General features: G+C 33.4%; 1 protein-coding gene across 7 annotated transcripts in view; it reads right to left on the bottom strand.

The window, feature by feature from the left end:
- Erbb4 (erb-b2 receptor tyrosine kinase 4) overlaps window positions 1-26,532 on the bottom strand; it is a 1,076,808-nt gene that overhangs the window by 378,147 nt on the left and 672,129 nt on the right. For all 7 annotated transcript variants that reach the window (XM_006989868.4, XM_016008144.3, XM_016008143.3 and 4 more), the window contains exon 4: window positions 3,340-3,474. In XM_006989868.4, the coding sequence (XP_006989930.1) occupies window positions 3,340-3,474 (135 nt within the window). The remainder of the gene's footprint in view (window positions 1-3,339; window positions 3,475-26,532) is intronic.

Here is a 26,532-nt window from a genome sequence, read left to right as displayed (position 1 = left end):
TAGGAATGGAGAGTAGATGTCCTTATCGTCTTCCTGACATTAGCAGAAATGCTTTCAGTTTTTCCACTTTTAGCATGATGTTGACTGTAGTTGTGTTATATATAACCTTTATTATGTTGGGGTATAATCCCTGGATTGCTAAACCCTCCATATCTTTTATTGGGAAGGGATGTTGGATTTCATCGAAGACCCTTTCTGTATTTAATTACATAATCGTATGATTCTTGACTTTGAGACTATTTATGAGATGGACAAATTTGTTGATTTAAATATGTTGAACCATCCCTGCATCTCTGGAATGAGACCTCAGGAAGACTAAATTTCTTGGACAAATATCCTAATGAATATCTTAAAGCATGATTAAAATTTCTTATGTCAAGCAGAAGAAGAAAGGAGCTACTTCTAAACTAGAAAACTCAGTTCATAAAGCCAGGAAATAGATGTAAATTTACTGAAAATCCTAAGCCATTTAGTTTTGTTTACTGTTAGTCACAATGGCAGAGTTTCAGGTCACAGTTGTGGTCATACTTTATTGGAAAGACATCTAGCATGCACATTGTTAACACTGGTAGCAAGACAAACAAGCACACATGTCAGACCAGATTCATTAGATTCCTAAAATTATGGGAGAGAATTTAGAAATGCTTTAACATGAATAGATATACTTTCTATTTTCTTTGTTTTTCTTTGAGGATATAGTCTCTATTCATTACTTATTAAAGTTATTATTTTCTTTTCTTTAAAATGGTTTTTCCAAAGACAGGGTTTCTCTGTGTAGCTTTGGAGCCTATCCTGGAACTCACTCTGTAGACTAGGCTGGCCTCAAACTCAAAGAGATCTGCCTGCCTCTGCCTCCTGAGTGCTGGGATTAAAGGCATGTGCCACCATGCCCAGCTAAAGTTATTATTTTCATCAATTACAAATATATGTACCAAACTACATAGTAGTGACAACTGTATTGTGGAAAACAGAAACCACAGATTATATCCATATTACATTTCGGGTACATTATTCATTTACTTATTATTGATTATGATGAAAAAAGATATCACAAAATTGTTGATTTTAACTTTTAAATTTTGTATGTCAGCGGTATGGATAAATTCACACTTCTGTGTGAAATGACTCCTCAGAACTCTTTAATTTAGTAAAATTGCAGTTATGAGCCAACTAAACAGCAGCCTTGATTTCCCCTTCTCAGACCCTGAATAGCTACACTTTGCATTTTGTTTCTTCAAATATGATTATTGTAAGTAAACTATATCAATGTATTCAATATTGGAGGCATCATATAGTGTTTATCTTTTTTTCATTTTTCTCTGTTAGCAAAATAAAACCATAGAAAAGTAGTATTTAAACAATAGTTAATTCATTATTGTTAGATACAACATCATATAGTAGATGGAATGATTTACCATCTAGAGCTGGTAATAACATTTTGACAACAATAGATGGCTAATCTGTAAAGGACCATTGATTACGAACCTAGTCTGCATTTTTAATTTTTGCATCTGATATTTTTGCATGCAAAACAAAAAGTGTAGCCACAGTTGCCTAATTATAGGCATAACCATCCACATTAGCCCTCCAAAAGATCAGCACAAAGGGATACCATCTGTGAAAGTGTACAAACCCCATAGACCTTTCCTGCTTTAAACCCAGTAAGGGGGTTGGGCAAATTTCCTTCTGGCTTCTGGCTCAGACTTTATTCTTGCATGATCTCGTTTATGCCTTAAAGGCTAGTCGTTCTGAGAAGCAGGGAGTCAGCAGGCCTTTTCCCCATTCAATGAATACAACCCCCTCCCCATATGATACTCCTTTATCACAGCCACCTGAGAACAGTAGCCATTTCCAAATTACATCTTTCCCACTGTTAGCACAAGCAGATTTTAAAAAATGCACAAGAAATTTTACCTGTTAGATAACTTGAAAACTACAAAGACAGAATCTCAAACAAATTTCTGTTTAAAGATGACAAGAAAATTATGTTACTCTACTTTCATAAAAAAGGGAGTTTTAGCCTTTTATTAAAAACACAGCTGTCAGTTTTGATCAAATACATTCATATTTCCCCATTATGTTATTACGGCCATCATGAAATTTAATAATTGTCCCTTGGAGTTTGATTTCCCATAAAAGAGTCATAACACAATCAGCACTATTGCAAATAATTATGAAACTATGTGGAGAGAGTTATGATTTCAGGTGGGAAATATATAATAATAGATTGAGAAATTTAAAACCCAGGTTAATACTTGATAAAGATTCAGTTCTCATACAAATGTCAGTAATAATAAATGTGTGACAACAAAGCCTGCTTTATAAAAATGAAAGAGATTCCAGACAGAATCATTGGCACGGGTTTTGATGATAGTTCAGATACTATTTGCTTATCATTTCATCATATTAAATACTATTAATCTAAAAAAACAATCCTCTCTGGTAGAAGTAGTACTATACCTTTAAAAAAATTGAGAATTCAGTAGTTTATTTCTGATTTAAAATGAAGGTAAAGTGTTTCTTATATATGAATGCTATAGTGACTCATTTTGCATTGTTGTGAATTGATTTTTTGCTTTTCTTTTTTGTTTTTGATACAGAATTTCTGTGTAGCCCTGGCTGCCCTAGAATTCCCTTTGTAGACCAGGCTGGCCTTGTACTCAGAGATCTGTTTGCCTCAGCCTCCTGAGTGCTAGGATTAAAGGCATGTACCACCACAGCCCAACGTTATCAATCGGGCATTAGTGAGAAATCAAGGTTTGAAAATTCTGAAAGAGAGTAATTAGAAGATTGATTCTGGTCAGCGATCTGCTGTATGGCATACAACTGTAAGAAGAAATAACTGATCTTTATAATGGATTCAGACATCAAAATATCACCATTGGCATGCTGAACAAGATAAGATGTTCACTATAAAACAGGGGAAAAGAATATTAAGACATTAGAGAGGACGATGTGGGCTGGTGAGATGAGTCAGCAGATAGAGGTTAGACCTCAAGTTTGATGACATGATTTCAATCCCTATGCCCTATTTGCTGGAAGAAGTGAAACAATTCCCACAGGTTGTCGTCTGACTTCTATGGATGCACTGTGACACAGACAGACATACAGAAACACACACACACACACACACACACACACACACACACACACACACACACACACACAAACGCACGCACGCACGCACGTACGCACGCACACACGCACGCACACAGACAGACAGATATAGATAGATAGATAGATAGATAGATAGATAGATAGATAGATAGATAGATAGATAGATAGATGATAGATAGATAAACAGATGTTAAAACCGGATGATGGGAAAGTGCTACTCACATCCAAAGCTTCCATTAGTTGACACCAGAGTCATGTTGGAAGGCCATGGGTTCCGAACAATATCTTGCCAGTGTATGGTATCAGCATAACACAGGAATTTGTTCTGGTCTACATAGACGCCACCATTTAGAATTTCTGTATTGGAAACAAAAACCAACCATCAATTTGTTTTTAAAAAATGTTAGCCATCTGAAAGGCACTGTTCAAATTATTTTCAGTGTTAGAGTCATATTATGAGCCAGGTTCTAGAAATATTATCATTGATTCACTTACCTTGATTTCAATACTTCAGAAGGTTGAAAAGTATAGACCCAAAATATAAACAATTCTAATGGACAAACCTTCAATATTTTGATAGAAATATTTTTAGTATCTGTGACTTTACTCTGAATTTATAACAGTATCACTTGTAGTATTTCATAATCTACTACTTTGGTTTAATATTACATATTAAGTAATGAATTACAATTATTATTTTATTTAATGATAATATAACATACCAGAATATGAACTAATTAATGTTATTTAATAGAACTCTTGTTATTTTGTTTTTTCTTTAATTAATCATTAAAATAAATTTCCAAAAATATCATTCCATGGCCACAGACTGTGAAGTCTCAAGATCTTTGGTACCATTTTCAAATGTGCCTTCTTTAGGCTTTATTAAATCTGATGTTTAATAGAGCCCATACTTTAGTAATAAGCATAAAGTAAAAAATAAAAATTAAATGTTCTGTTATAAAATGTTCATTCCCACTTGAAATGTTATCAATAGATTGGTCAATAATTAAAAATAACACAAAGCAAGATGATATATCATTCCTGTTTGGCACTGGAACCTGGAAAAGATATAAAATTCCATGAAGGCTACTTTTTACTTGATTTTCTATTAAACAACTAATACTGATTACTTAAAGTATTCCCCAGGCACAGTGTATGATGACATATAAAGACCTTCTTTCAAATACCTTTAAGTTATTCAGAAAAATTAAGATAGCTCCTCTGAAAAATGTTATTTTAAAGAAATTAGATATACAAATAGTGCTGTCCTGCTTATTATCTACTAGAGTTTCTCTCTGTTGTCCAGGATATAATCTTAGAATCATTATATGATCATTTGGAAACTCCATCAACAAACTAAGAAAAACAAGTAAGCATCTTTGCAAAAGGTAGGATTAGATGCAGTGTTGGACCAGCTGCTGTACAGAGTCAGTTTCCTTCCTTGGTTTTCTGAGTGCTTGTATTATCCACTCTAGATACAGAATGGCTATGTTATCTAAGACATAATGTTCTGATGGGGAAGAAACAGAAGGCTCTTCCTGGTATACACAAAGCCATAAGTGGATAGAGAAAAAATGCTGTATATACAGAATGGTACTTTGTTTAGCTATGAAGAAGAATAAAATCATGTCATTTGCTGGAAATACAACTAGAGATAATGATACTAAATGAAATATCCGATGCAGGAAGATGAATATCAAATGTTCTTTTTTATTTGTAGAGCTTAGATATTTTATAGGAAGATAAGAACATAAATGCATGAAAATTGGGAATGTAGGTAAAGAAGAGATATGGGGAACAAATGAGATTAATAGGAGGTGCACAGAGACAAGGAGAATAAGAGTTTAGATAGTAGATGTACGTGATGTACTCATGTAAGATATCTATGAAATCTATCATTGTGTATAATGAGTATATTATCTTAAAATTCACTAAAAAATAAAATGTAAATAATAACTGCATTTCGTTATTCAAAAAATTTTTCATTGGTACTTTATGAAAGACAAAGGAAACAGCAGTTTAAGGACATATTGCTAACCAATAAATTCTAGAATGTAACATTGTGGAAAGAGAGTCAGGCTCCTTTGTACCTAGAGAGTCATCTTCCTTATGCAGTTCTTCAGAGTTTGTAATATTGTTATTTTCTCCTTTTTGTGGGCCTGGTCTGAGCTAAATATTTAAGAGCTCTCTTAAACCAGTGTGAAATGAATGAACATAGGAATATGTAACAGCAGAGTAGCATTTGCTGATGCAAAGTTGGTGGCACATTCAAAGAACCTGGTGGCTCTGCATGTATAAAATCCTCTAGATTAATTTACATTTTTCAAAGAGTTCCATTTCAAACTCAGTTCCATTCTCATCATCAATCTTTTCACTGCCTGTTGGTTCCACTTCTTGAAGAGGAGGAAAAAAAGAAACAAGGGGGAATTAGATCATCTTTCTTCTTCTAAAACCTAGTTCATTATTTTTCATGACCCAACCATTCAACCTTCATCAGAGCAGAAGGGAGATGTAAGGTTGATTGTAAAAAGAATCTCTGTATTAATGTTTGGCATTAAGTTTCTATGGGAAAATGTGCACAGATTTTATACTAATAGCTTTCTCATAAGGCACTGTGAGATACTCTTCAGGTCTAGGAATAATTCTTCATTAGGTAAAAAGAAAGAGTATCTCGACTGCGATTCAGGAAATGAAGGTTATTTTTCAGTCTACATTTAGAAAAGTTGTACTGAAAAAAAAAACCCACCAGGAGTGAGGTAGTAGTTCAAACATTATGAAAACAAACAAAAGAAAACAACCTTAGTTTTCAAGAGTAGCATTTTAACTCAAACTGTTCACATGGAAGAAACACACTGTCCATTTTCTACTTCTCCCTAGCTGGATATTCTCAAATAGAATCAGATTGTATTATGATGAATAATAATCTTCTCAAATCTCTTTCTTCAGCAGAATTAATCTACTACTATTATTAACCTTTGTTTCTTAGAAATATTTCATTGGAGAGTTTGGCTTTTTCTTGGAAAAGGGATATAGAAAAGAGACAATAATAATTTAAAAACAAGCTTACAGACTAAAATTTTGAACTAAGGCACAGTCATGGTCAATCTGGATGGTACTTTTTGCCATGAAAGAGCTGAAAGCCAGCTTCCTCAAACAATTCAGTGGGGAGATTTATACATTTTTAGCTTTCAATATGGAATAGTTTCTTTGTTTCAGTGTAAATAGCTGTTTTGCCTTTATGACATATATTTTTCTCCACTTTTGAATGACAAAATCCCACAATCATAAAAAAGTAAGTTTTCATCGACATTTACAGGAATATACTGTAGGATGTCACATTTTAAATACTTGTCTATAAAAATATTTTCAGGAAATAATCTTAGAATTATCTTTAAATATGATTTAAAGTTTTGTCTGATTTTTATAACATTATAAATGTATAAAATATTATATCACTTGTGAGAAAATACTTGATTAGATTATTTTTCAAATATGAAACATCTATGGGATGATTCCTACCCATACAAATATACTAATGAAAGAGTACCCTGATATGATTGACGATGAAGGATTTAAATTACTGCCAGACAGGACAAAATTACCAGAAAAACAGGAGGATTTGGGGAGATCTTACTCTGAAAAAGTACCAATAAAGTCACTTGTATTGATATCTATCTTTAGTAACTTATAAAAGCAGCAGTGTTTTTACTTGTTTTATTGAAGATTTATTTGAAAAAAAACCCACCTGTTTCATAGCCACAGTTTACTTTTCCCTAACATGAAGCTAAAATAAGTAACAATTAAATTTTAGGATCGAGATTAAAAAAGAGTTCTATATTAAAAGGAAGAGAGGAAAAACAATGAATGAATTTTATGGACAAAGAGGCATGAGTTCAGGTTTAGCAGAGTGGCTATCAGTGTGAAATAAGTGAAGAAGTTCAAGGCAATTATATTGTTGTTAATTGGTCTTTGATCTTTTTTGGGGGGACCCGCCACCCAGCTCCCAAATAAATCACTCACGGAGGCTTATTATTAATTATGAATGCCCGGCCTTAGCTTGGCTTAGTTTCTTGCCAGCTTTCCTTAACTTATTCTGACTACCTTTTACCTCTGGGATTTTCCTGTTCTCTTACTTCTGTAAATCTTAGTCTTACTCTGTGGCTTGCTGTGTAGCTGGGTGGCTGGCCCCTGGAGTCACCCTCCTCCTCTGGCTGCTAGATCTCCAATTACCCTTCCTAGATTTCTCCTTCTATTTACACTCTCTGCCTGCCAGCCCTGCCTGTCCTTTCTACTGCCTCGCTATTGGCCAGTTTTTTATTAGACCAGGAGGTATTGTACACAGGTACAGTAACCCAGCTTCACAGAGTTAAACAGATGCAACATAAACAAAAGTAACACACCTTAAAATAATACTCTACCACACAATCTCATCTCACTGTACTCATGATCTGTTCTAAATACATATCAGAGTAAATTAAGAAAGATACACAGAGATTCTTGGCCATTTAATCAATTGGCATAGGAGAAGCTTTGTGTTTTCTTACTATATTGTATGAAACTATTTCCAGTAATTTCTCAAAACAGAACTGATTCTTACTAATAAATGTTAAAGTTATATTAGATATGGCATTCTGTAAAAATAAAAGTATCATTCATTACTGAAAAACCCCATTAAACACTTAAATATATTTGCATCTCAAGTTTTTCTCACTAAATATATAGGGGTCAAGTGAAAGATGGAATAAATGTTTTTATACTTGGAGTAAGGAAATAACAATTTACATTATGCTGTAATGTAACTATGGGATTTAACTTTAAAAACACATATATAACATTATTTTAAACTTAAATATGACTAGACTAAGCTTCGTGAAGTTAAGGGACATGGTTCATAACTGTCTTTGCAACACCTACCATTGGGCAGTCTTTGCCCAATGCATACCTTTGCTTATATGAACAAACATTAGCCATGTATTTTCATGCCAACATTCATCAGCTAACTTACGCTGAATCTTCTAGTTTTAATTTGCATTGTGACTAAGTAAACTTAATGATGAAAGATAACCTTTTCCATAAACAACTTAAATCATTTTATCTGAATCTGTGTTTAAGTCAGAAAGTCCTGTTTGTCAAACTTGTATCCCGGTACTGGGTATTGCAATATTGAGATATACAACAGATGTTTACTAAGTTAAAATCTATAGATAGTAGAATTTATTGAATATAAAGTAAATTAAATACATCCATATGTAATTTTATGGTTAGACTACTTGTTAACCGAAATGAAATAAATGTTACTATATAAAATGCTCAAAACTTATACAGGATTACTGTAGAGAGCATGTTTAATAATTATGAGTCATTTTAACAAATTTTAGTGGTATAAAAAGTCCATTTTATCTATCAAACTCGGTTATTAGTTACTACATGAATAATGATGACTTTGAGTTATTGTAGTTGGTCCCAATTTTCTTAAGCTTACACAAATTACCTAGTATATACTATGGAAAAGCCTAAAATTATACTGTAATACTCAATTTTTTTAGTCTACATAATGGAGCTTCTGAAATTATTTTTAGGAAAATACAAAGTGCTGATATGACTTTTGAAAGAGAATAGGAACAGCTTACATCTTCAAATCCAGAAAAAACACTTACCATTGACTTTTTTCATTTAAATATCCTTTCATGAGTCTGATGAAAATAATGATTTTGTTATTCAAATAAATTATTTTGTTAGCCACTTTCTCAAAACTGGTTATTATAGTGGGTTGCCAGATAGCTTCTTTTAGTAGAATTGTTGACATTATGTAAATATATTCTTTCAAAATAAAATGTGGTCAAATAATCGTATTTTGTTACAGACCTATATGAAATAGTCTAACTGTGCTGTGGCATCCTTACTAAAAATGCAGATGAATGTGTCCTCCTGGTAGGTTTAGAAAGCTGAAATTATTTCTCTCACCCAATGTACTATTTCTAATTACTACATAAAAATGACTGAATCTCTCTCTTTTTTCAAAACAGCAATTATAATTGTAAATGCAGTTACAATATGACACATTGGTCTCTTTACAGGTATTGGTAGTAACTATCTCTCAAAGAACTATTAACCACAATGATATAATAAAAATCTAATAAACAGGAAAGAAATTGTTTACATCAATCCCTGGCTATGTATCTAAATGTCTCACTTTGTAGGAGGGCATCATATAGGTCAACTGTAGAATGAAAATGACAATAATAATACAGGTTAAAAGCATCACACTTGTCTAGTTACAGCGCAGACACCTAAATAATGTATATATTAGACTTATATTACCTATCCAAGACAAAGCACACAACAAAGAAGTCAAAATCTAAAGTCACACAAAGGCCATTTTCAAAATGAAGCTGCACAGGCATTTATGGATCTTTCTCAGAAACAAAGCAATATATCTTTCTCACTGTCATCACCTTAAGCCACACAAGTCTGTGGGCAGATAATGACACAGAAGTAATATAGATCACATCATCCACCTGTAATACTTAATACATCATCTCTAGAATGGACTTGGTCTATGGATTCCTGTATCTTTCCCAAACCCAGACCTTTCAGCTGGGAGTACAATGAATTGCTGCCACCCCACTGGGTCAGCCCTCAAGGTTCATTATTAATAAGCTGAGACTCCAAAGGCTAATGAGAAACGGGTGCTTGAGGAGACAATGGCTCATTCATCATCAATCAAGCTTTGAAGTTTTTATACAGATGATTTAAGGAGAGTTGAAGTGTGCAAAATTGAAATGTCACATTTGTATTGGGAGGGGGTAGAGGGTGATAATGTAAATGAGTGATGCAACCCTGTATCTTTCAGCTCGGTGATCAGAGTCAAAAGCTCATGCATGCGAATACCAAATGGGAGGCAGTAACAGTGGACAGTTTTTCAAGCAGAGCAAGGTAATTTAAAGAGGAAATTATTAGACCCATTGGCTGAAAGTCAAGTTATAATAGAAAATATACGCAAAACACCTTGATGTAACAGAACCCAGAAATGTTGCCACATTGTTCTAACTTACTAATAAATGCTTGGGTGAACAAGATGATTCTGAGTTTTCATTGTTTCGACTCAAGTCTAAGCTCTTTGAAATGTTTTCCTGTGACTAACTAGTCATGTAGAGGTTCGCTATCCTTAATATCACTATTTTATCCATCATTTGACACAGAGCTCACGCTGTCACACCCTGGATACCTTTCTTATCTTCCCTATATTGGTGCGGTTTCCTCAAGAATTAAAAACCATGAAATACATCATTCTTTCTTCATAATTCCTAAGAAAATGACCAGAATGTGAAAGAAACTCTAGGTTAGCAATTCGTCTCGGGGAGAAAAGGTGCTTTCTGTCAAGCCTGGTGAACTGAGTTTATCCCTGGATCCCTAAAGCCTACATTGTGGAAGGAGAAAATTGATTCCTATAAATCATTCTCTGACCTCATACACTCCCCTCTAAACAAATTAAGATCTATCAGTGGTTATTTCATTTCTTCATATTTAATCAATCATAATGTCCTGATGGAAGTTCCTTAGAGTTTTTCATTTTATATCCACTAATTCTCCTTAAATCAGATATCATCATCTCATAACACAGGGCATATGACTATTTCTTGCACATTAAAATAATGCTATTTTGTAGGCTATGAGTAAATAGAAAGGGTGTCTACAGAATGGGTTGGTTTGTCAATAGATACATAGATGATAAACATAAAGATCATTCTTCCAATATCAAGGTTTGAGGTATACTGGAAGGAAATAATACTGAATTTAGTTAATGAGGTAAAACAAATTTCAATATCTAGTTTTGATTTGCTAGCTTTAAGATCTGTCTCACTATTTCAAGGTACAATTCTGACCTCTATAATGGGGTTGCTGAAATCATAGAAACTATCAAACATTGATTCTGTTTTAAAGTTAATGATTATTTAAACACTAGTTTACTAATGTTAACTAATGGTATAAGAGCGGCTTTTGTTTTCATATGTTTATATTCATATTCTGTTACTCAATAAGAGATTGCAGAACACCTTAAAGGAGAAAATTTTGTTTTATTTTATGTATTTTTCTGGCTAGATGGTTCAAGGACATTGCAAAGTATACAATCATCAGGGTCCTAGATTCCAGTTTATCTTATTTCTTCAATTCCTTTACTATAAAAAAGAGGGTTCAGTTGATAAAAAGGAATGTTCAAAATCAAAGAAATCATTAAAAGGAATGGATGGGTATATGTGGCCTCTTTGTCATGGTAAGAAACCTTCCATAAACAATTATATTCTGTTGATCTGAATTGAGTCACAAAGTCACATCCAGCAGTATGGAATCAAATTTCTTCTCTGACTGTCATATGACCAACTACATATTATATTTAAAAGTTCTAAGTAGTAATAGTAAAAGGGAGAAAAAAGAGCTGTCATACAACTAATAACCTACATATAATTTTAACATCTTTTCTCTTTTTTTTGTTCAACATCATGTCTACAAACTTCATGTGCCATGTTTACATTCATTGTTGCATGATATCATGGTGTCTCCAAGTCTGCATTGATGGACAACACATATTCTTCTCTTTTGGGTTACTGTAAGTGGTACTGCTATATCCTAGAATACTCCTTTGATGCTAAGCTATGAGCAAACCTACAACATGTGAATATTTGGAAATGAAGTTGATGAGATGTAGTGAGTAAGTTTCCAAAGCTATCTCATCAGATTTTATTCTCATGTATATATAGAAATCTAGTTGCTTCAGAGTCATAACTATCTGTATGATTGGTTTTAGATAGGTTTTTTTCTATTTTTTTCTATTTTCTGATCTTCCACCTGGTTGGTATGCATATTATCATTTTAATTTTTATTTTCCCAAGAAAACTAACTAACTTGATCCCCTTAAATACTATATACGAAATGTAATTTTAAGGAATAAGAGAATTCATTTCTATTGCCCCAAAAGGGTCTTAGTGTGTTCAAAACAGTTATAAAAAACTGTGAAAAACTTGATGTCTATCTGACATTATTAGCAAAAAATAGTGTATTATATGCCATTCCAACAATTCTTTAAAAGAGAGGTCTGACATAACATTCTTAAAACTATTCTGCAAAAGATCTTAAAAGTATATTAAACTATATTGACAATTATCAAAAAGAATAAAATATGGGTATTTGATGATGTATTCTCAAATTTATAGTAGGTAAACATTGCTCTGATAATAACCATGGGCATAATTCAAGTACATAAACAGAAAACACAAAAGATTTAGTGGATTCTTTATATTGAAACAGAATACACCCTTACATAAAGCTCAAATGTTTTTATGTTCTACCCAGCAAAAATCCCACATTACAGACAACAATCCTCTTAAATAACTGCTCCAAGTTTCTAGAAAATGTAATTGCTTTAGTAGAAAAATAAATCAGCAGAGTTCAATGTTTTCATTTCCAATAAAGGGAGAAAGTCATATTAGTACAGAAATGATTTGTCCCTTTTATTTACAAGCTTTAATACAATAAGCCTGGGATATACTGCAAGGTCACTTTCAAATATCTCACCTCCTATATTAGTTTGTATCATTTTAATAACTCCTCTCACAATGTGTGATTTCTTCACTTCATTAGAGTTTTTATAAAGGATGATTTTCTTAGATGACAATAATAACAACATCAATGTGTAGGTTTGTTGCTGGCAAGATAAAACTTGCAAATAGAAGATAAAGCAAGAAAAAGAAGAATTATTAAATCTTGCAAAATGATTATTGGTTTCTCAACTATATCAAGATTTTTAAGCCTATACAAGATAATATTCAGAATATAAGTGTGTAAATTGGGGGCCTGGATGATTCAGAAACAGATGCTGCAAAACAAACATTGAAAACAAAAAAATTATAAAAATAAAGAATGAAAGAATTCTGACACAATAATACAAAGAACCTGTTTCTGAAATGCTATAAAAAGTCTAAATGTGTAAAGACATTTAAATATATTTTTGTAATTTTAAACTTTATTATAAAACACAAATAAATAAAAATATTATACATCAAAAGTAACTAAACTCAAAGTCTATACAACTCAATGAACTTCTGTACAGTTAGAAAAGAAGCTGTAGAGCTTCACATTGAATTTTAATAGCATATATTTTATGTAATTCTTTAGAGAAAACCAAAAAGGAATGGGTGTCTGAATAAGGGTAGTGATTCTATGTGCATTATTGGTTGTCAAAGCATGAAATATCAATTACATATATGGCAAAAAGACAGATAAATATCAATTCAAGATAACATACATTCAGAAACATGTCTTTTAAATATTCACACAATATTTCTTAAACTACAAATCAGGTTTTCTTGTTTGTTAACTTCAAATTTATCTATCCATGTAGTACATATTCCTTTGATTTCCTTTGACTAACTTAAAATGATGCTGAAATGTGTTCAAGTGTTTTTCCTACATTAGTTTTGTCACATACGGGGAATCCCTATAGCTCATACACACTATCTTCACGACTCCTTCACTGTAGATTACAGACGAAGTCATGTCAGTTTATTTTTTTTATCATCTATAAATTGGAAATTTTAGTATTCACCATTGATTTGCAGTGTTAAAGATGGTGTGTGCAGAAGACCTGGATGTTTAAAGGCTGTTCAAAACAGGTCGTCAGCACAATTTGGGAGATTCTTTTATCTAAAAACTAGTTATCCTGAGGACCAGATGAGAGATTTTGTAACACTTTAGAGCTCTTGCACTGTGTAATCCTGGAAACCTAGTGGATTAATCCTCTTGAATCATATCCTATCATCTGTAGCCACATTCTGTGACCACATTTTAAGCTCCTTCTCTTACTTTGGTTTGGTCCTTGGTTCACAGGTCATAAGGGGTCCCCTTATAGTATCCTTGTGACTTTCACCTTCATGTTTCAATAAAGTCAAGGTCATTTCCATGAGCCCAGGTCAAGTAGCCAGAACTCTTTCATGGCCAGTATCTGGCAAGTCTCCAGCTGGATCCATTGGGAAATGCAGAATACCAATGTTTCTGAGCAGCTTAGGGCAGTGAAATGCTGAGACTGCTCCACACACTGCTTAACTTATTAAGTTTTTTATTATATCAATAAAACAGACAGCAAACACTAGATATGTAATAGGCAAGATGAAATAATACTGCCAACAGATCGAGAGAAATATAGGTCATCACACCTGAATTAAGAAGTTCTAACTCAGTACTCCATTTGCTCAGAGAACAGACTCAAAGACTTCAAGTTACATACACATGCTATTTTAAAACAAACTCATTAATACTTTTTCAGTAACGATTTAGTAGATCAGCATATGACCACCAGCCCTACAAATCTCATTTTCCACAAGTGAAAAAATTTTTTATGCTTTTAATATATAATGACACAGCAGACTCTGTCCTATCAAGCAATAATGTGCCTATATCTTCCAGATTAAGTTTAAAAAAAAAAGCTTCGCTTTAGAATGGTCCATCTTTCCCAGATTTAATAAATGTCGATGGATTTCATTTTAGGCAATAGGGATGCTTTTTAAGATTAGACATAAGAAAACACCAAATGTTATCATGTTAACAAGATAATATGGTTCAGTCACGCAAAAGTCTAATACTAGAGAAGGATAGCTCTTGAGATGTGGTTTTCTTCCTGGGATATGGAGACAGATGGGTAACCATGATTGTGATTTGTAACATTTGCCAACATTAACATATAGCATTATTCATTCTCCCTGAGTATCTTTAGACTTATCCATATAATAAAGATACTAATGGAATCACACTCACAGCACAACCATAAGGTCCAAAAGAGTTAACTTGGAAATGCTCACTGCACTGTTACTTCTCAGCAAATGTCCAGCTGATGTGCTATTATTACTAAAGGATAGTAGGAACAGCCCTGCAGTGAGCATATTTTGTTTCTATCCTGCCCAGTAACTTCACTTATTCATCTCATAAGTATTCTTTTGAAAGATAACTGACAAAATTATTTTAAGTTAGAAAATGAGAGTTTGTAACTTGTTAGTTAAGAAAAAATAAAACATGCATATTTTACTTTTTTGTCATTATGAAAACTTATTTCAAGTTTGTGATGGTAAACTCTAATCAATTTGTAAGCTGCTTTGTGTTTGTTTATTACTTTTTTTACACCAAGAATCAAATTACCCATAAAAAAAAAATATAAAGCCCTACGGATTTGAATAGCAAGCCAGTTAGAATTTTTAACCTACTTATCTGACTTTCACATTTTCTTTTAGGGAACTATTATAGGTACTGAGCACTCATAAAAATACTGGAGTCTTTAAATCAGCATTTTGTGTGGGGGGTGGGATTCTTGTCCCCAAAAGGCATATCAAGCAAGAGATGATCAAACAAGATGCCTAATGCCTCACAGACAAGACTCCAATGAGGATTCCAGGGTCTGGCTAAATGGTCCTTGTAGATTTCACAGTAATAACTCTTCATAAATGCTACCTCTACTTGAATATGCATAATACTGTATTTCCCTTAATTAAGAAAATTTGGCAGGGCAGTTTTTAATGGTCTCAGGTTACAGTTGAGAAGAATAAAGTTTGGAACACTAACTGGCCAGCATGTTCTAGAAAACTGAGAGTCCAAGTCACTCTAAGTGCTGAACTGGGATTCTAATTTCAAACTTTTATTCCACATTCCCAGAACTACAGGAAGGGATGTCTGAGAAACAAAAAGAAAACACAGCATAAGCAGAGTTGAGGTATACTCTGTCTTATGCAGTCTACTTCCAAGCATAATTAAGAACTCAGCAATTTCCCTGAAGCATTTTCCAAAAATATTTTATTGAGTTGAAAGGTAAAATTATGCTTTTAAGGGATTATTTCTACATGAGAAGCACCACATTTAAAGTCTTGGCTCTGCTAGCGTGTCTGGACCACATCCCAACCTCTTCACTGAAGGTGGATTCCTTTTACCTCTGTAAAAGTAGGCACAGAGGAAAAGGCAGTACAATAAAACTTGAAGAATTCAGCCTACTTAAGGAAAAGCCTTCCATTCACTAAAGTGATTGAGGTTTTTGAAGGCAATTTTATTACTTTCAAGTACTGTGGGAACTCTACACTGAGTCCTTGAGGTTCTGGTTCAATGAATAAGGTAAAATGGATTTTAATTACCATACCCAATGTCAGAAGCCTGAAAGAATTGGTCTCTATGTCCCTTGCAATTTCATTTCTAAGAGTGGGAAAACTGGGTGGCTTAAATGTATTGAGGTGTTGGTTCTACTAACAAATCTACAGTTTAAGCATGGTGTTTCAACCATTTTTATAGTTGTTGATTAATTAATAAAAAATGAAAGTGAAATAAGCTATGAACTAATAAATCCAAAACACTGAAATTTGTTTTCTAATTAAGCTTCAAGTCTAATCAGTTAGAAGTTAAAGGAAATAAAACTCAAGAATGGGAAGAAAGAAAAGTAAAAATTAAAAGTAATGAGTTTGAGCCTAATCAAAGTGTCTTCCATGCAAGCAAATATATTGGATTCTATGCATTTAGATACTAAGATACTAAGAACAGTCTTGTCTTTGGGACATATGTATTAAATGTTCTCATTTGACACACAACATATTTAAGTGACTCCATCATTGGATATGTTTATTATGTGGCTTTTTATTTATGTGAGTAAGGGAAGTGATTTTATCTGGAAATTTGAAGTGTTTTCACTGATTTATTTAGATACATTTTAGAAATGTATGGACACCATTGAAAATGTGTCAATACATTTGCAGGTAAAAGTGCAGAGACATTTTTATTCTACCACTTGCAAGATTATATGTTTACTTTATATATATATATATATTCCTTTAAAATAGAAAGTACTACTTTACATACAAAGTCACAAAGTATATCAGAAAACATACTTTAAATTTCTTATGAAACTAAATCATTGTGAATTCAATAAGATATAAACTACATATTTTATTATGAACTCATAAAAGTTATTATTGCACCATTGTTGTACATGTACTCATCTTTTATGGTTAATTTGATCTGGTATATATATATATATATATATATATATATATATATATATATATATGATATTCAAAATATTATTACCTTAAATTAAACTTCACTGATCATTTCTCACTACTGACCATAACTAGGTTAGCTTGACAGCATAGAACACTAGGTACACGTGAAAGAACATATTAAAGTTCCTCCCATGCTACAGTTCTATTTTCAATATGGCTACATATATATTCTTACATCCATTTAACATATCAAACAACAAAATATAACTTACTGTAAAGCGACATTATTTTGAGAATTTCTACTAATATACCTAGTCCACTGTTTTTATTTTATCTTAGTGCTAAGAACAATTGCCTGGCAACATCTGGCCAATACTCTTCCAACCTCGATAAAAACATAAACAGCTTGCAAATGTGCTTGTACTGAGATCAGGAAAAAGGCAATGATTTTATACCTGAAAGTACTTTTTTAAAAAAATTAAAGGTTATAGGGTTTTTTTTTTGTAGTCATTTAATATTTCATTTCTCTGGAACTTCAAGACTTATCATCTAAATTGCCACTGAAGGAAGCTAGCTGATATGCACCTAGCTATTTCCATGCTTCAAAGCTTTCAGAACCATCTGCTTGTTGGCAGGTGTAATTAATTAGCTAAGTGGGAAAGATGCTTCCTTTTTGAGTGAATAGGAGAGGAGGAACGACTCCGGGAAAGGCCCAGCCTAGCAGACCCATTGGCTGGGTGCCTCTGGGCAAATTTTCGGTGCTGAAAACTCATTGAATTTAATGGTTCTTAATTTCACAAGACTTCTAATTACAGCTAGGATAATAAGATGTGATCCAAAAGTTGAAAAAAAAAGTTGGCACATTTTCAAGGAAAATCCTTCTACACAATGTAGACATCCTAAAATATAGAAGTTCATTTATTGATATAGTTTATCTATGTATTCCTTCAACTTTGCTAATAAGCATATTTTTTCTCTATTTTGCTGACAGGTGGCAAATGAATATTAATAATTTTTAAATGTATCATAATAAATTTTGTATTTAGAACATTTCAGATGGGTGAAAAACTCCACTCAAACCATATCATATTAATTTAATAGCTTTAAAAGAGACTATATCTATGAACATAAGTGAAAATGCAAAAACCAGAAGACTCCTGCTAATTTTACCATTGTTCATTGTATTAAGTTATTACTAAAACATCCAGGTGAAAAGGAATTCAACAATACATACTCCAATGATTTCAGTTTAAAAAACAAAGCTCTTCCAAACACTTGAACATTTGCTCATATAAGGTCTTAAATGGTTGTGGTAATAGGAATGCAAATAATAGAGTTGGTGGATTTTAATTGGGTTGGTGGGTTTCTTGCAACCTTGAAAGACAATTGCCACAACCAACAGTAGTGACTGACTTGCTCTGGGGGAGAGTTATCAGGGGACAGAGTGAGTTCAGTTTTGACTGGAACAACTAGAAGCCTCAGAAATCTACATCTAAATAACCCCAATCAAAGCAAAACATTCCTGAAGTCCACTGAACATATCTGGTTTATGTGATATGTGAATTTCTCAAGAATGGCTATGATATTTATCAGTTAACCACATACAGATAGGCACCCATTACCTACTCATCTCAGTTCCTAGATGTGGGGAAAGAGAAAACCAGGCAATTATTTAGTATGAGACTGAAAAAGTGAACAAATATCCTAGAGTTACATCAACCATAGCAGCAATGGATTTTTCCACACATACTCTCCATATAATTATTGTAATAAAGGTAGAATAAGTCTCTAATGATAATACCTGGATACATATGCTACAGACACATCACCAAAAGACATCAATCACCCTTACACCAGGAAAGTCCTATTGAAATGTCAAATAGCCTTACAAGATTCCTGGAAGATGACTGTCTATCATATTTACATGAATTTGTTTATAGCATTAAGTCATTAACTGAACAAAACAGAGAAAACAAGAACAGTTTAAAGGATCTTGAGCCTTAAATTATACTTTAGAAAAAAGAGTAGGATTAAAAAAACAGTTGCATTTAAGAGATGTTCGAAGGGAGATGTTTCTGTTACCCTGTCATTCAAGCTTGAATATCTGAGTTCATATTCTTATTATCTATGGACAAAGCTAGTCATGGCAGAACAGTTCTGTAATATCAGCACTGTTGGGATGGAAACAGCAAAGTTCTTGGTACTTGCTGGCAAGTCAATCTAGCCAATCAAGGAACTCTGGGCTCCCTGATGGTCCTTGTCTATAAATATATGGTGGAGAGAGAAAGAGTAGAATTTCAGGCATAGACTGTTGACACGAGTTTACTACACCATACCACGCTACACACACACACACACACACACACACACACACACACACACACACACACACACCAGAGCAGAGAAAGAAACAGAGGAGGGGGAGAAAATATTTCTAGATAGGTTAGTTTTGCATTATCCAATCAGGTGAATAGTACTTGATTTTAGATCTTTAGAGATGAAAAAGGAAGATACTTTCAGCTGTATATTCCACGGCTTCAAAGAGAGTATTGTTAAACAAGGCACTTATTTCTCTACAATGCATACATGTTCATTGTAACAAATACACTAAGTGATTTTTTTCAAGTCCTTCTAACACCAAGACTGAAGTCTAAGAAAATTCCATTGATGCCATTTTGGTAGTCACAATTGCAAAATAAAATACAAAACAAAATAAAATCCTTTCTTGGGGAAGAGGCACAGCGTGAAAGAAATATATATGATCATTATTTTAAGTTTCCACTCTATAAAGTTTCTGTGAATATATGGAAGATCTATGGGATCAAACTGTGCACCTAAAGTTTATTCTTTCCTTGTAATTAACACACAAGAAGGTCAGCACCATCTCTCAGATTGTTTATCACTGCAGTCGCTGCGCTGCCTCTTACCACTTCAGAATGATTTGCTTATATTGACTACTCCTGAGTCAGTTCTTCATCATGAAAGTGAGTATTTTCTTTACATCTGGGGACCAATTAAACCATTTAAACCAGCAGTTCTCAACCTGTGGATCACTACCTTTTGGGTGTGTGTGTGGGGTGATCGAAAGAACCCTTTCACAGGGTACATCAAATATTGTCTGAAAACACAGATATTTATTTCCATTTGGATTCATAGAAGTAGCAAAATTACAATCATGAAGTAGCAGTGAAATAATTTTAAAGTTGGGGGCTACCACACACGAGAAACTGTAATTAGGCTTGCAGCATTAGGAAGGTTGAGAACCACTTTAAATTTTAAAGGATTCTCATTAGCTTCCCTAAGAATTAGATTAGAACTTGGTCTGTGGTCCTTATATATTTGTCTTGATCTGTGAAGATCTAGAGAAGAACAAAGACCTAGTTGATATAATGCCCGAAAGCACAAAGTTCTTTGTTTGTTTGACTTAAGTTTTTACTTTGAGAATTACACACACACACACACACACACACACACACACACACACACACACACACACTGCATTCTGACATATTTTTGCCCTCTCCTCTTCCCTTATCTCCATCTCAAAACTATCAACCCCATTCCTCCCTTCCAGTCTCCTTTCTACATTCATGACTTAGTTTTATTTTCTGACCTATTTGTTTTAACCAGGACCATATGCTTGATGTCTGGATTGGAACCATCCACTTCACACTGATCATCACCAATGGGTACAGGGGTCAAATATGTCAGTACATATGTCAGCAGTGAAGGGCAGGACTTTTTGATCTCCTTATCCACCCATGTCTGATTTTTGATATAGATCTTCATGTGCAAGTACAGTTCAGGCATTAAGAGCTGATGAGAGTTCATGACTATGATAGGTGTGTTTTACTCAAATGGCAACTCACAGCCCTTCTCTCAGTCTTCTGGGTCTTTCATTCTTCTTGCCCTCTCTTCCACAATGTTCTCTCAGTGGGGATAATATGCAAGCTGTAATTGGCTTTGGGAATTGAGAAAGGAAGAAAATACATGTAGAAAATATGAAGTTGGTGACATATCAGTTTGGCAAGGTTAGATTTTTATGATTTTAAGTATTTTTCTTTTTTTTTGGTTTTTTTTTTTTTTTTGGTTTTTCGAGACAGGGTTTCTCTGTGTAGCTTTGCGCCTTTCCTGGAAATCACTTGGTAGCCCAGGCTGGCCTCGAACTCACAAAGATCCGCCTGCCTCTGCCTCCCGAGTGCTGGGATTAAAGGCGTGCGCCACCAACGCCCGGCTAAGTATTTTTCTTATTATATTATTTAATCAATTTACTCTAGATCTCCAAATACTAGGTGCTCTCTTTGCCACAGTATAACATACTTATCTCTAAAACTATAGTGTATCTCCTTGTTTGATCTCTTGTCATTAACTAATACATTTAATACATAAACCACAGTCTCAGGTTATGAGCTCATGATTGAAATATAATTGTTGTAACATAACAGAGCAAAGTTTAGTAAATGGTAAAACTTAAAGACAATGTAAATTAGAAAGTTGCAGAAACTAGAAAATAAAAAAAATAACTAGGTTTTGTCCTCTGGTAACCTGAAGAGGTTATACATAAGAGAACAATATCTCATATAGAAAAGCAAGGGAGAAACAGATGTCCTTAAATTCAACAAGTATTGTGGATAAGATAGCTTCAATTAGATGATATTTAATAAATTGGGGGTTTTCATAGATAGTAGATGAAATTGAGAAGTGAAAATGAGGGAGAAAGATGAACGAAGGGAACTTCTAGAAAGCCCAATATTATGAGTTACTGAAAGATAACTCAAAGATAGAATAGGAAAACAAATTATTTTAAAAATTAGTTATCATTAGCTTAAGGAATAAAGAAAAGGGGGCCACAAAACAGTATTTTAAAACACAACAACAAAAAGCCCCAAATAATAAATACCTGGAAACATATAGTCAAAATTTCAAGATACCAGGAATCATTCTAGATTTTAATTAAAAATAGATTTACAGACAAAACTGAGTTTTGTTGTGTAGGCCTCCAATCTCAACACGTGGCAGGAAAGGGCAGGGTGAATGCCATAGTTTTGAGATCATCCTTGTTTACGCTGTGAGTTCCACGAGAGCCTTCACTACAGAATGGCACTCTAAAATGAACAAGCAATAATCAGTCAAACAAACAAATAACCAAGGAGATTCAGGTGGCCTTAGTTATAATTCTGTTGCTGTGGATAAAATATCTTGACAAAGAGGAAACATAGTCTCAGGAAGGGTTTGTCTGGAGTAGCTCCCAGGTTATTGGCCAACACTGGGAGGAAGTCAATGCAAACACTCCAAACGCCTGGTTGCTTCATATCCACCGTCAGAGCAGAGAGAATTAAATGCATACATCCTTGTTTGCTGGCTTGTTCTCAGATCAATTTTTCTACTCCTGTAGAGTCCAGGAATAGACCCTTTTCTAGAGATTATTGCCACCCATATTAGGCTGGGTCTTCCAACATCATTTTCACTTAATTAAAACAGTCCCCATAGTCATGCTCACATGCCAGCACAATGTTAATAATCCTTGGAGACTCTCTTCCCAGGTGTTTCTACTTGGGTTAATTTGATAATCAAAGGCATACCAGGGAAATAAAGAGGTTACAGAGAGTCTGAGAGAGACAGACAAAAAACTAAAGTGATCCATATCTACCAGGTTTCTCACAAGGACTATGTGTTGTTATAAGGTAGACTTCAAAGATTGAATAATTCTTTTTGGCACACATTGAAGACATGGCCAAGCCATTCATCAAATTGATCAATACATTGTGACCATCACAGAAGGAAATAATTTTAGACATAGTAAGTTAACACTTCATGAATTCTCCTTTACATATTTTTGGGGAAGGGGTAGAGATTTATGAAGATTTCAATTAAGAAAATGAAATAGTAAAGCAGTGAAGAGATAGGAGAAGATATACACTACAGGATGCACCCAGGATGTCAAAGAGAACTTACAGAGCTTCGTGAAATACAGCTGACTGGTACAACAAAATGGCCTATCTAATGGCACCGATAGAATTTCTGATTCCAGGAAGAATCTGTTTACAATAGGACTGTAATTAAAACAAATTGTTCATGAAAAAAGTGTCATCAGAATATAAATAAGATTATACTATAGATTTTTGTCTATCATGAATTTTTTTTTTTGAGACAGAGTTTCTCTGTGTAGTTTTGGTGCCTGTCCTGGATCTCCCATCTGTAGACCTGGCTGGCCTCGAACTCACAGAGATCCACTTGGCTCTGCCTCTCAACTGCTGGGATTAAAGGCATGTGCCACCACCACCACCTGGCATGAATTATTTTTAAAACCATATTAATAATAATGAAGATTAACTGATTTACAAAATTCAGACAAAATATTAAATCAAAAATAGTTAAAGGATAAAATCTTCTAGAATGTTTATCAAGAATTCATTGCCCTTTCCCTTGTGGGAACTGCTTACATTCACAGTGAGTCTGCATGCCTCCATTGTTATCACATTTACCCTTGAATTCAGTAAATGATCTAATAAAATCAATATTTAAATAAGTTTTTGATCTGAAAATCCAGTCTTTGTGACATTTGTTATCACTATCCCTGTCCTAAAACTGAGAAATCCTAGATTTTTTCAGATGTGAGTGGAAAACTTGAAGAATGATAAGACAATGAAATAAACCTCCTTAATTCCTTTGAGAAATATTGCCACTTGATTATCTTAACTATTTTGTTCAAATTTATTTAATATAACTAATATTATAACTTTTAAAATTCTCAAAATTAATTCACCAAAGGTGGAATTAACCTAAAATCAGTAGCCACTATTTTAAACCAGAGAATTGGAAACAAAAGTCACATAAATACATATTCATAGGAGTATTCCATACACATGCAAATTATTGGAAGCTTGAAAAATGTTTAGCCCTAATGGACTAATTATTTAAATGTGGTACATACATATGCTTAGTACTATGTCACAATTATGAATATGTTTTTAAATATTTTTTAAAATATAAGCGAAATTTCATGAATACATAACTAGAAAAAGTAGAACACAAAAGTCTAAATACAAATGTGAAAACAATTAAAATGAGTAAGTCTCAGGAATATATACTTAATACAACAATGGAATGAGTGCTCTATTTATCACCTGGATGATGTTAGCACTGATCTCATTCATGATAAGAGAAAGTATGTAGTGTGCTATAAGAGAAAAAAAAATCAGCTGACATCCTTGAAAACATCACAATTCCTGGTAAGAACGGACCATGTGTATATTGGCCACAAGGATATGATATAATATTACATGTAACAGAGTTATAGCATCTGTCAGTCATTGAGAATATTGAAGTAAAAGAATAAAAATTAAATCTTCAAACCTACAGGGAAATACATAGAAAATAAGTGAAATAATATAGAGATAGCAAGCTGAGAAACATAAATCAATAATGTTTAACCTGCAAAGACAAGGTGACAGTAGAGTCTTGCTAAGGAACTTACTAACTTCACTGACAGAGAACAAGCTGGTCATCATGGTCAAGCAGGTAAGAAACAAACAAATCTGAGAAACACAAAGAAAACATTTCTCCTCTAGAGCCTCTTGAAGAACCTCACTCATTTGGCCAACCATGGATCTCCAATCCAAAGAGCATCCTCTCTGAAGGGAGAAATCAAGAAATTGATCTAAATGTTTCTCAGAAAAGGCCCTCACATTATCAAGACTGTGTAGGATGAGTCTCTAAGCCCACCTCAGAGTTACGCTGGCACCAGGCTCCCATCAATTACACATCTACACACTTGAATACAATGCGTAGTTCCATATGGTGACGAGCCCACCACAGGTGGTGTGGAAACAACACACCTCATTTCCAGGGCAGACTCAGATATTTGTATCGTAGTCATAATACACAATAGACACAATGCCGTTTTCCTTCCTGACAAACTTTAAGAAAATTATTTTGAAGCTTAACTCACTAGAAATATAGAAAGAATTTGGGTAATCATTATGTAAATGGTTTTTACAAATAGAAATGTCCATGTCAAAGATGACATGCTTCTTAAATTTCTATACAATGCAAATTGTTTTTTTTTAAAGTGAGTTTTAAGAAGTTGCTGTGACAATATGTGAGGAAAATAGGGGAGTGTCTGTAGGCTTATTTGACTGACACAAAATTATAAGTATGAAGTAGTTTAGTTATCCACTATAATATTTTTATAACACATAATATATTTTTCATAAAATAACATTGCCACGGAGAAAAAAAATTGGACTTTCCTCAGATGTTATGTTTTATTTGCCAGAAAAGTCAAGTTTGCTTATGCTCAAGAGAGTAAGGTAAAAAGCAATATATCAAATCTCTAGACATTGTCACAAAATGCAAAGAAATCTTTTGAAGAAAAGGATATTTTTCTCCATTAAGAATTTCACACCTTCAGACACTTGATTTTCAAAAGATTCCATTATTGTTTCAAAGTTTACCAAGCAATAGTTAATTCACTGCACATAGATACATTTCTGTATTTCTTTATGGTATAAAATTCTGATAAATTTTGTGTAATTTTATTCATTGTCCCTAAGTACTACTCCACTTTTATATAGAGATGTCTTTACATGTATTACTAATGCATAAATATTGACAAACATCTGAACCCCAAAATGTTTAGTAGGTTTTGAAAGATTTTAAAATATTTGTGATATTGAATAATATCTCATTTCTCACCCAGTTTTGAATAACGTAGTCATATTACACTAGTGAATCAATATCAAACACAATTACAACTCCCAATACAAATAAATGAGAAGTAATTATATATAATAATATATAATATATAATAATATATGTGTATATATTATAATATAATATTATATATATATGTATATATATATATATATATATATATATATATACACATACACACACACATACACATTACTAAAGCCTTGTGACTCAGCATCACTTAGCATCTACTTTCCTGGTCTGTAGAACTTTTTTCAGTAGCCATCAAGTAACATACTTGCAAATGTCAAGCTCCCAGATACCTCTATATCCTTGATGAGATACTGTTTCCTCAATGAGATTCAACACTCCAGGCTTGACCCTAAGTGGCCATTAGAAATCCCAATGCACTTTTCAAGAAACTAAAATGTTTGTCTCAAGGTCTTGGCTTTCTTCCAACTAACTAATTACCCCAGCCTGCCTGTTTAGCTGTAGATTGTTTTAATGTGAGAATGTACTTCCTTGTTTGGTATTGTGTCCGGATCTTGCTTTGTAATGCCCTTTTCTCATAGATTTTCACAGGGATTCTCATGACTGGTCATTTCTTTAAAAAAAAAAAAAGAGGATGATGGCCTCTTCTGCCTCGGTGTAGCTTCTGCCTAAGATAAATAATGTGTGCCTTGAAATGGAACTC

Source organism: Peromyscus maniculatus, chromosome 13 (assembly GCF_049852395.1).
Source record: "Peromyscus maniculatus bairdii isolate BWxNUB_F1_BW_parent chromosome 13, HU_Pman_BW_mat_3.1, whole genome shotgun sequence".
Lineage (NCBI taxonomy): Eukaryota > Metazoa > Chordata > Mammalia > Rodentia > Cricetidae > Peromyscus > Peromyscus maniculatus.
Note: the sequence above shows the minus strand (reverse complement) of the source record. Positions and strands in the feature narration are given on the sequence as shown.